General features: G+C 44.7%; 1 protein-coding gene across 1 annotated transcript in view; it reads left to right on the top strand.

Moving 5' to 3' along the window:
- CD244 (CD244 molecule) overlaps positions 1-12,205 on the top strand; it is a 36,890-nt gene that overhangs the window by 15,265 nt on the left and 9,420 nt on the right. The window contains 4 exon segments of the mRNA XM_074390106.1: positions 6,806-7,120; positions 7,219-7,491; positions 9,689-9,799; positions 10,216-10,283. Coding sequence (XP_074246207.1) covers positions 6,806-7,120; positions 7,219-7,491; positions 9,689-9,799; positions 10,216-10,283 — 767 coding nt within the window.

The raw sequence follows: 12,205 nt of genomic DNA on the forward strand, positions 1-12,205 counted from the left end.
GCATCCGCAATACCCCCCTTCCCTGCTCCTTTCTGCATCCACCAGGGAGGCCTGGGCTTATTCTTTCAGCAGCAGCCCCCACACACCTCCTCTGGGCAGCCACTCCTAACTCTGCAAGGCAGAGGAAGACACACTCTCCTTATGCTTGCCTCACAACCTGGGCACGCCTCCAGAGCACATTCCACATAGCATCTCAGTTGGCTGTTTCAGGTCTATCTTCCTTTTTTACTTTTTTTTTTTTTTTTTTTGAGACAGGGTCTTGCTCTGTCTCCCAGGCTGGAGTGCAGTGGTGTAGTCATGGCTCACTGCAACCTCTGCCTCCCAGACTTTTCTGATATTTAGCTAAGAGTTGGGTTTAGCTGAGATGAATGAGGAAATCTACAAATCCACCTGCTATGGTAATATTTCCACCATGACAAGTCATGCTTTGCCTTTATCGAAGTACATTTTACTTAGTTTAATGGTCAGAAGTTCCTTTTTTTATTTTTTATTGAGATATAACTCACAATGGTGTGCACAAAATTTCAATGAACAGCTTGGTGAACTTTTATATGTGTAAGTACACATTAACACTACTCACATCAGGGTGTAAAACATTTCTAGCACCCAATTGTTCCTTTTTACCCCTCCAAGTTGATAACCCCCCTTCTGCAAGGGTAACCACATTCTAACCTCCCTCATCATAGATTAGTTTTTCCTGATTCTAAACTTTATGTCAATGAAATAGTTTACTATGTACTTTTTGGAGTCTGGCTTCATTAATAATCATCATTGTGGTGAGATCCATCCACCTTATTGCCAGAAAAAGTAGCTTTTCTTTTTCACTGCTGTGTAATATTCTTTATAATGTGAAATATAGTCTTACTATAACATGATTTATTTACTCATCTAATGGTGATAAACATTTGGGTTTTTTTGAAAATTCATTTTGAATTATCATGTCTAAAGCCATTATTGACACCCTTGTACATATTTTTAGTGGCTATAAATACCAGATTTTCTTTTTCTTTGAGACAGAGTTTCACTCTTGTTGCCCAGGCTGGAGTGCAATGACACAATTTCAGCTCACTGTAACCTCTGCCTCTCAGATTTAAGTGATTATCCTGCCTCACTGCACCTGGCCCAGATTTTCTTATGTATATTCTGGATCATAGGGTATACGTAAATTTAGTTTTAGAAAATGTCATAGTTTCCCAAAGTGCTTGTACTAATTTACATTCCCACTAGCAATAAATGAGAATCTCAGTTGCTCCTATCTCTGTCAACTCTTGGAATTTTCAGACCTTTATTTATTTATATTTATTTTTGAGACCAAGTCTCAGCTTGTCACCCAGGCTAGAGTGCAATCGGGCAATCTTGGCTCACTGCAGCCTCCACCTCCTGGGTTCAAGCAATTCTTTTGCCTTAGCCTCCCAAGTAGCTGAAATTACAGGCACTCGCCACCACACCCTGCTAATTTTTGTATTTTTAGTAGAGATGGGGTTTCACCACGTTGGCCAGGCTGGCCTTGAACACGTGGCCTCAAGTGATCTGCCCACCTCAGCCTCCCAAAATGGTGGGATTACAGGCTTGAACCACTGCACCCAGACTTCAGACCTTTAAAATGTTATCTATTTTGGTGGGAATGTGAAATCTCATTGTTCTCTCATAACAAATGATGTTGGGCACCCTTTTGCATGCTTATTGGCTATTGGCTATTCTCTTTCGTAAAGCGCCTGCCCAAGTCCCTGCCTTTTTTGTTGTTATTGTCATCAGTCTATTATTGATGGAATTCTTTATATATTCTGAATACGAGCACTTTTCCAAATATATGTATTGCAAACATTTTCTCCCAGTCTGTGGCTTGCTTTTTCACACTCTCAATGTTGTCTTTCACCAAACAGAAGTTCTAAGTTTTAGTGGAGTCCAATTTATTAATATTCTTTTATGGTCAGTGATTTTTTTTTTTGCCCTCTTAAAGAAACTTTTGTTGGCTGGGTGTGGTAGCTCATGCCTATAGTTTCAGCAGTTTGGGAGGCCAAGGTGGGTGGATCACTTGAGCCCAAGAGTTCAAGACAAGCCTTGGCAACATGGTGAAACCTCATCTCTACCAAAAATGCAAAAATTCACCAGTCTCATAATCTGGTCTCAAAATAAATAAATAAATAGATTAAAATGTAAAAACAAAAAAAAAGAAACATTTGTCTATCTCAAGATGTAGAAGATACTCTTTCGTGCTTTTTTCTAGAAGCTTTATAGGTTTAGCTTTCATATTTAAATTTATGACTTACTTTGAATTAATTTTTGTATATGGTATGAGGAAAATTCAAGGGTTTGTTTTCCTTATGGATATCAATTTGACCCAGAACCATTTATTGAAAAGATCAAATACGTGTTGGTTTGTGTGATAATGTGAAATACATTGGTCTTCCACCTCCTTTCCTGGCATAGAACTCCTGAATTTTTTAGAAATTCCAAAGTGATGTCTTTTTGTAGGCTAATGAGATAACTGATGGCTGGCAGCCTGTAGGTAGCTTTGGGATAGGGGCTGGTCACCAGGAAGAACAAGGAACAAGACAGGGTTGGAATATTGGGCTCTGAGCTCATCTCCAACCTCCAGCAATGGTGATCTTCTTGCTGGTCTTGCCATTCCTGGACCCAAAATGCTCCATGGTGTCTGCAATATTCATGCCCTTTTTCAACTTGTCAAATACCACATGCTTGGATCCATCCATTCAGTCTCTGCAACGCAGATGAAAAACTAGGAACCATTTGTGTTGGATCCAGCATTTGTCATGGACAAGATGCCAAGACCTGTATGCTTTAGAATGAAGTTCTCACCGTCAAATTTCACCCCAGAGATGAACTTGCCACCAGTGCTATTGTGGTATGTGATGTCACCATCCTGGCACATAAATTTTGCAAGAATCCTGTGAGAGCAAGAGCTCTTATAACCAAATCATTTCTCTCCAGTGCTCAGAACACATTTTCTGCTGTCTTTGGAACTTTGTCTGCAAACAGCTCCAAGGAGACACAGTCTAAGGGTTCATAGTCAACTGCTCTACTAATGAACATGGTGGGGTTGACTCTGGCTGATGGTGAGAGACTCTAGGTAGTGTTGACACCTCCAAAGCACCAGAAAGAATTTACTTTTGGCTTGCTAATTTTCTCTATTGTATATTTGCTTTTTATTTTGTTGAGTTCAGCTTTTACCTTTATTTTCCTCTTTCTCTTTTCTTTGGGTTATCATTATCATTATTTGAATTACTATTTCTTTTTTGTTTCTTGAAATTGAAGCTTGCATTATTGACTAGCAAACTTTCTTTTATTTCTAATATACACTTCTTTTTTTTTTTTTTTGAGACGGAGTTTCACTCTTGTTACCCAGGCTGGAGTGCAATGGTGCGATCTCGGCTCACTGCAACCTCTGCCTCCTGGGTTCAGGCAATTCTCCTGCCTCAGCCTCCTGAGTAGCTGGGATTACAGACACGCACTACCATTCCCAACTAATGTTTTGTATTTTTAGTAGAGACGGGGTTTCACCATGTTGACCAGGATGGTCTCGATCTCTTGACCTCGTGATCCACCTGCCTCGGCCTCCCAAAGTGCTGGGATTACAGGCGTGAGCCACCGCGCCCAGCCTATCCCCCCACTTTTATTGTCACAAATTACATCTGTTTGTATTGCTCTTCACTTCTGCCTCAGTTTCCATTTTTTTAATATCTAAAGAACAACGTTTGGTATTTCTTTTCCTGCAGGCCTCCTTGTGACATATTCTTTCAGCTGTTATTTTTTTCTAAAAATGTCTTTATTTCAGCTCCATTTAAAAAAAATTTTGTTTTTGTTTTTTTGAGACAGAGTCTCACTCTGTTGCCCAGGCAGGAGGGCAGTGGCACCATCTCAGCTCACTGAAGCCTTGACTTCCTGGGTTCAAGTGATTCTTGTGCCTCAGCCTCCCGAGTAGCTGGGATTCTGAGCATGTACCATTACACCCAGCTACTTTTTGTATTTTTAGTTGAGATGGGGTTTTGTCATGTTGGCCAGGCTGGTCTCGAACTCCTGACCTCAAGTGATTAGCCTGCTTTGGCCTTCCAAAGTGCTGGGATTACGGGCATGAGCCACCATGCCCTGCCTTGATTTTTGAAGTACTTTTTCACGGGTATAAAATTCTAGATAGGCAGTTATTTTCTTTCAGCACTATAACGATATCATTCCTTGGAAAATCAAACATGTATGTTTTCACTGATATGTGGAAGCTTAGCTATGAGGACGCAAAGGCTTAAGAATGATACAACGAACTTTGGAGACTTGGGGTGGGAGCAAGGTGAGGGATAAAAGACTACAAACAGGGTGCAGTGTACACTGCTCAGGTGATGGGCAGTGTACAAGATCTCACAAATCACCACTAAAGAACTTACTCGTGTAACCAAACACCACCTGAATCCCAATAAGCTATGGAAAAAAAATCACTCCATCATCTTCCGCTTTTTATTATTTTTGCTGAAATGTCAGCTAAGTTGTTTATTTTGTGAAGGGAATTTAGTTTTCCCCAACTCTGGCCCCATAATTTTTCACTGTTTATAAACTCTCTGATAACTTTAACAATGTGCTTTTATATGTTGTTCATTTTTCTTCCCGTTACTTTTTTTTTTTTTTTTTTTTTTGAGACTGAGTTTCGCTCTTGTTACCCAGGCTGGAGTGCAATGGCGCGATCTCGGCTCACCGCAACCTCTGCCTCCTGGGTTCAGGCAATTCTCCTGCCTCAGCCTCCTGAGTAGCTGGGATTACAGGCACGTGCCACCATGCCCAGCTAATTTTTTTTTTGTATTTTTAGTAGAGACGGGGTTTCACCATGTTGACCAGGATGGTCTCGATCTTTTGACCTCGTGATCCACCCGCCTCAGCCTCCCAAAGTGCTAGGATTACAGGCTTGAGCCACCGCGCCCGGCTTCTTCCCGTTACTTTTAGTGGGAGGATTGGTTAGTGTGTCTTAACCTGGACTTTTACTACATAATTAGAATTCCTTAGATGATTCTTTATCTCGACCATTAAGGGCACTCTGTAGAATGAAAGTATGTTTTATTTCCAGATCGCAAACTCTCTATGTCAGGAACGATGTCTTATACACGAAGAGGCCCTGCCTCTTCAGGGGCTGGATTAGATTTGGACTCAGTAAGGACTGAATAATTGGCGAGGACAGTATATATCCTTTTTGTAGGTTTAGTAATGATTTTTTCCACTCACTTTTGTTCTCAGGATCTTTGTGCAATACTTGGCCAGTTGACTTGCTCTCATAAATAGTGCTAGGACCGTGGGAGATGGAGACGCAGACAGGCACTGTACGGTCTCTGCTTTTGAGAAGCTTTTGGTTTGCTAATGGGCAGAGCCAGTACGAGTTACATAAATATAAATGGGAACCCCATGTATTTTGCTCTTAGGAGCATCAAGATCAAAGAAACATATTTCATCAAACAAACAGTATTACAAGTCCTTTAATTATTTACTTAGTCTCCTGAGAACATGCCAGGGTGAAGCTGTGGCTTGGAGAGAGTGTATTTGTAATGCACTGGACATCTGAAAACCCCTCTCTCTCCATTGCTGTCTTCTTAATGGCCTCCATTTTAACAGAGCCACTTGTAAAACTCTCCCCATCTCCTGTTCCCTCCTCCAAACCCTCCCTGGCCCTTCCTCAACTCACCCAGAGACTTTTTAATTTCCTGCACCTGCTGGGCCATGCCACATAGTGTCCTTGCTAAAAATGGCTATAGGAACTTCCAGGCTTGGACACTGACTGCACTGAATAGCACTAGGTTGTCACGCCCGCATATTCATTAGCTCTCATCTTGATCCCTTGAGAGGGAAGTGCTGGGATCTGCCTGGAAAGTCTGGTTTTATTTGTACAGTTGTTTTCCAGGGAGAAATCCTTGTGGAGACTTTCTGATCACTGGAAAACTGGAAACATTAATGAATAATGATGACAATCCAATGTGCCAAGTACATGAGAGGGGATTATGAGTTAGGCTCTCTGAGAGTACAGTTGAGGGGCCATGAGTTCAGCTTGGAGGGTTAGTCTTCCTGGGCCTGATCATTCAGAATTTCTGACAGTCACTACCTGCCATTAGCAGTTGCCTCCGCACTATTTGGAGGGAGTCACATTAGATGTGGTGTTTATAACATTGTGGTTAAGAATTTATCTTCTGAAGCCAAACTGCTGTCTTTACAAAGAGTAAACAAATAAGCTGAGTACAGTGGCGTGCACCTGTAGTACCAGCTACTGGGGAGGCTGAGGTGGGAGGATCACCTCAAGCCCAGAAGTTCAAGGCTGCAGTGAGCTGTGACTGTGCCACTGCACTTCAGCCTGGGTGACAGAATGAGACCCTGTCTCTAAAAAAACGAAACAAAAGAAAACAAAAACATAACACCAGAGGACTAGGTTTCAGGCTCATCATTCTCACTGTAATTTAAGCCAGTTACTTAGGTTCTTTCTAATTCAGTTTCCTCACCCGTAAAATGGGGATAAGGGTCACTGTTAAGTTAAACAGTTAAAATGTATAAAGTGTGAAACCTGCTTGTCACATACTAAGTACTCAAGTTTTTAGCTATTGGTCTGTAGGATCCTTCAGACTAGGGGCTTAGAGCTTGGGGACAAGGGGAGGCAGATGGAGGGGATCCACTTTAAGTTAAATCCAGGCTCTGGCTCTCCTAGGCTCTGGGCTCCTGATACTCATCCCCACCCTACTGGCTTAAGGGAAGTCACATCCAGCTGCCCACATTGCTCAGGACTGACACTCCTCCCACTACCTTCAGCTTGGGTTCTCTTTCCTAGAATGCCAAGTTCCACCTTACCATAAGGTTGGCATCTCAGGACAGCGTCTTCAGTTACAACCAAACAGTACACAGATGAAGGTTGAAAATGTTCAATGGAAGATGCGGCTGCCCTCACGTGAGGAATTTAATCAGATATTTAAGTGGGAGGATGGCTCGACTTTCAATGCTTCCAATGATAGATTCCATTTTGAAATCGAGAGCCCGACTCTTCTCATCAAGGCAGCTCAGCCACAGGACAGTGGCTTCTACTGCGTAGAAGCCACCTATATGAATGGACATGTTCAGAGAACCACGTTCCAGGTTTCTGTATTTGGTGAGTCTCCAGGACTGCTCATACTGCCCTCTCTGATTCCCATAGGCCTCTAATTTCTGAATTTCCAATGCCTTTCTGATCAGAATCTCTGCTTCCAGATACAGTTGGGAAACCCCGCCTACACGGGCAGGGGAAGATCCTGGACAGTGGGAGGTGCCAAGTGGCTCTGTCCTGCTTGGCCTCCACGGATGGCAATGTGACCTATGCTTGGTACAGAGGGAGCGAGCTGATCCAGACAGCAGGGAACCTCACCTACCTGGAGGAGGTTGACGTTGATGGCCTGCACACATACACCTGCAATGTCAGCAACCCTGTTAGCTGGGAAAGCCACACCCTGGATCTCACTCAAGGTTGTCAGAATGCCCGTCAGGGTAAGTGGAACACACTGGGCTATAACAGGGGCTGAAGGTTTGTACCCTACAACCAGGCTCATGCTCAAGACAGATGTAGTATGAGATAAAGTCCCTTCGTCTCCTCTCCCAGTGCCTTGTAGCCCTTCCCAGGGCAGTCCTGGCCTCCAGGCACATGGTTCCGCTAAAGCCAGGCCTATCCTACTCTGGAAAAAAAAATGTTAGCCCTATTTCTTTCTGGGAGATGCAAGTGTTTCCTCTGCAGAGGGAAAGCTAATTGTTTGGTGAGTGACAGTCCTGCAATGGCTTGAACATAATTTTCTTCCTGGGAGAGGCTGATGGAGAACTGTTCTCTTTTCTTGAGTGATAACTTTCCCCAAGCCACATAGTTGGAGAGGTAACTACACCATGCAGCAGTAGCCTGGAGCAGGAGCAGCAAGGTGATCCCAGGGATACCTAGATGAGTTCTTGGGTTGCTTATGCTCATCCTAAGAGTTACCTGCGTTAACTTTGCACAACTTTTTATTAGATAAGCAGAGACTTCTTGGGCCAGCAACATGGGCATTATAGGAAAAATTTTTAAAAAGCTTACAGCTCTCATTCGTAAGGAACTTATAGCCAAATTGGGGCAGCAAAAATAAGTGCTTGTGGACGAAAAGGAAACAAGACTGAGGCAGGTCGGTCTCAGTGGCTCACACCTGTAATCCCAGCACTTTGGGAGGCTAAGGTGGGCGGATCACAAGGTCAGGAGTTCGAGACCAGTCTGGTCAACATGGTGAAACCCAGTTTCTACTAAAAATACAAGCAATTAGCTGGGCATGGTGGCAGGTGCCTGTAATCCCAGCTACTCAGAAAGCTGAGTCAGGAGAATTGCTTGAACCCAGGAGGTGGAGATTGCGGTGAGCCGAGATTGTGCCACTGCACCCCAGCACAGGCAACAGTGCAAGACTCTGTCTCAAAAAAAAAAAAATAGTAAAAAAAAGAAACAAGACTGAAAGACGGAGGCCATGTGTAGTGACAAGGACACTGGCTTCATCATTCATAGAAGCTCTGTGCCCTCTTAGAGGTCAGGTGTGGTGGCTCATGCCTGTAATCCTGGCACTTTGGGAGGCAGGTGGATCACTTGAGCCCAGGTGCTTGAGACCAGTCTGGAAAACATGGCATAATCCTGTCTCTATTAAAAAAAAAAAAAAGAGGAAGAAGAAACTCTGTGATCTCTAGCAGATTCATTGATTCATGAACAGGACTGCTGTTAAGAGTAAATGAGATGATGTTTGCAAAGAACCTTGTCAGTACCTGGAACACTTAATTCCTTTCCCTTTTTCTTGTTGGCTGGATTATGCATCAGGCTACATGTGTGACACAGATGTTTTAAGTAGAAGTTCAAATGAGGAAGAGCTATGGAGGCAGGAGTAGTAGAAAAGTGAGATGGAAAACTTGCCTGTACAATGAATATTTTTTGAGTTAAAAGCAAATGAACAGATAAATGAAACATTTGTTGTGCTAGATGCTTTCCATGTCCTTCAGTATCCATGGGGAATTGGTTCCAGCACCCACCCCCCAACCACATATGCCAAAATCCACGCATGTTTAAGTCCCTGGCATAAACAGGTGCAGTATTTGCATATAACCTATGCACATCTTCCTGTATACCTTACTTAAATCATTTCTAGATTAATTGTCATGCCTAATACAACGTAAATGCTATTTAAATAGTTGTTATACTGTATTATTTAGGGAATAATGACAATATTGTTTAGGGAAAAAATTCTCTATGTATTCAGATGCGATTTCTTTTTCCTGAATATTCTGGATCCACAATTCATTGAATCCACAGTTGTGGAACTCTAAACTTTGGAGGGCCAGCTGTGTTAGATCATGTGATTAACCCCTGTAGGTAGATAACATTATCCCCTTTCACAGGTAAGAAAATCTGAGAGGTTCTTTAAGAGGCCCAGAGAGCTTAAATAAATAGTGCAGAGCTCACAGAGTTAGAATTTGAGCCAGGCCTGTCCGATATTAATATCCATGCTTTTGGCATCACTCAAAAGAGGTTACCCAACAGAGCAAAGAGAAAACCTTCCAGTGAGTTCGCAGAGTGTGAGGCGATCAGCTACACCACAGAAAAGAGTGGGTTTTGAGACAGCCCCCGCAGGCTGGTGGGAAGGAAGAAGAGAGCGAGCCGACGCTCAGTCCTCATGCCTTCTGTATTCCTCAGAATTCAGATTTTGGCTTTTTTTGGTGATCGCTGTGATTCTAAGCACGCTATTGCTTGGTACCCTTGCCTGCTTCTGTGTGTGGAGGAGAAAGACGAAGGGGAAGCCGTCAGGTGAGTCCTTGGGGTGGTGCTGCTGCCCCGGGCCTCGGATCCTGTGACTTGGTCCTGCGTCCAGTGGGATGTGTCTGGGAGCACAGCATCTCCCGTTCCTCAGCGAGCTTGGGTATATGTGTGTACGTGTTGGGGGATGGCAAGCAGGCTCCTAGTCTCTCTCTCTCCCAGTTCATGCCTTCCGATCCCCAATGCGCAGATTTCCCTGCAGGCAGCTGGTTTGGGAGGAGGCGTGGCGGGGGCGGTTTGTTTGCTGCCTCTGTGCTCTTTGGGTTTCCTGGGAAGGGCACTAACCTGCCTCCTGTCTGGAACCTTTCTTAAGGTTTTGCCATTTGGGGTGGAGGTGGGACCTGCTAGAAGCAGAAGCCCTTCTGGAGATTTCTGCAGCTCTGCTCTTTGTTTTCTTCCTCCCTCAGAGACCAGTTCCAAGGAGTTTTTGACAATTTATGAAGATGTCAAGGACCAGAAAACCAGGAGGAATCAAGTATGGCATCCCAGGGGCTGGGGTCTCTCTCAACTGGCCTGGAAGATGCTCTTTCAATGATGGTTATTCAGAACTGAGGGACAAAAATGACTGCACAATTGTCCTCTTGATGTGACCCTCAGCCCTTCCCCATCTGTCTTTTCTCCACCGGCTTCAAAAGGAGCAGAGAAGATGAAAGGGAGGCTGAAGGGGCATCTTGGGGCAGAATTGCACCTGCTGAGAAGGGATGGAGCCCAGGAGAAATCAAAGGCAGAGGCAGAGTGCTGCTGTGGTATTTGTTGTCAGATCACAAATTCTTTTTCCTAATGAGTCAGGGCTTACTTTCTTGAGTCCCTTTCTTTAACGGTGACCTAGGCTGGGAAGTGTGACCAGCAAAAGCATAACAGTTTTGTAGCTGGCTCACGGGGCTGCATTCTCAGCCTTTTGAGAGAAGAGGCCCGAGTGTGGCTGAGGTACTAGAGAGAGTAACCAGCCTGGCACAAAGCCCACCAGCCTGCGTGTACTGCTCCAGGAGCCTCTCACCAGCTCTCTGTGGCAGGCAGTGGCCAACTCTACCTGTCATCCAAGAATTAGGAGAGGAGGCAATTGCAGAGGGGCTGCAGATGGCCCCTCTGCTGTGTCCTGCTCAGGGCAGGATGTGGTGACAGGCCCAGGGGAAGCTCTGATGAGGCCCACAGAACTGCTGGCAGGAAGGAGTGATGAAGTGGGGCGGAAATGCCTTCTTTTCACTGCCCCCGGCGCTCTGCCTTGGAGACCCAGCACCATGCAGGAAGCACGTGTTGGGGAGCTCTTCCGCCCTGGCCACGTGCGTGAGGCCCTGTACGGCCTCGAAGAGCAGGCAAGCATCCTCTCCCAGGTCTGGGTTCAGAGGCAGTTGGGGCAGCTTCTACGCCTGTTTTTTTTTTTTTTTTTTTTTCTCCTTTTCCCCCTAGCAGTGGCTATTGGGATGTGAAAAATAAAAGGAGACTTTTGTTTCCTTCACTGCTACAAGACTCTGGTACAAATTCCTGAGAGCATGTGAATCTACCCAGAGCCAATGATGCCTGGGTGCCTGCTAAAAATAATTTTTTTTTTTCCCCAAAAAGAAGATGGCTTGAGATTAGGAGACCATGGGGGAAAAACGACTTAGAGCAAAAGAAGCCTCTGGGGATTCAGGCCTATTAGCTGACTTCTGACTCAAGAGTTCCTCCCTGTCTGGCCTCAACCCTCTCTCTATTGTCTCAGGGTTCCAATTTGGAGGTCTCACTTTGAGACCCAGCTCTAATATTTCTAGAAACACTTCACATGAGTCTGGACAGGAGAGAAAAGTATTTTAAAACACAAATAAAGTTATTGACATGGTCAGATGCCCATGACAGATGCTCATGACTCTCCAGCCTCTAAGGACAGCTGACAGTTCTCTGCTCCTCTTAGCGCTTCTTGCTTTCAGGAGTGTTGCTTGTACCTTGCCTGATGAACCCTGCTGGCCTCCTCTGGCTCCCATTAGAGCTCAAACTAGCAATATGCTCACTGAGAAGTGGCCAGCAGCATGAAATACCTCCACCACGGATTTCCTAAGGGGCAGGAACAAGGAAAGGGAAGCAGAAGGAGCTGCTCCCTGCTTTGGCCCTTGGGTTCAAGGCTGCACCCAACACTGTAGCTCCCCAGGGGACTGGCTTGAAGTCAAGGGCAAGTTGGTCTCGAAGATGATCTAGAGAAGGCTTAACTGGGTTTGGTCTTCGAAATGTTTAAACCTGAATTTCAGTGCTCTGAGGTAAGGCTCAAATAACAGCCCAACTCAGAGCTCTGCAAGGAAGGGTTTCTAAGTTACTAAAGGAAAGGAAGTGACAGCATTCTCTTTGGGCAGGGTTGCTGGGATCCCTCACACCTGGGTGGTTCCTTGCTCCTGATACTAACGGCTTCACTGCAGACTGCCCTTCTTC

Source organism: Saimiri boliviensis, chromosome 19 (assembly GCF_048565385.1).
Source record: "Saimiri boliviensis isolate mSaiBol1 chromosome 19, mSaiBol1.pri, whole genome shotgun sequence".
Classification (NCBI taxonomy): domain Eukaryota; kingdom Metazoa; phylum Chordata; class Mammalia; order Primates; family Cebidae; genus Saimiri; species Saimiri boliviensis.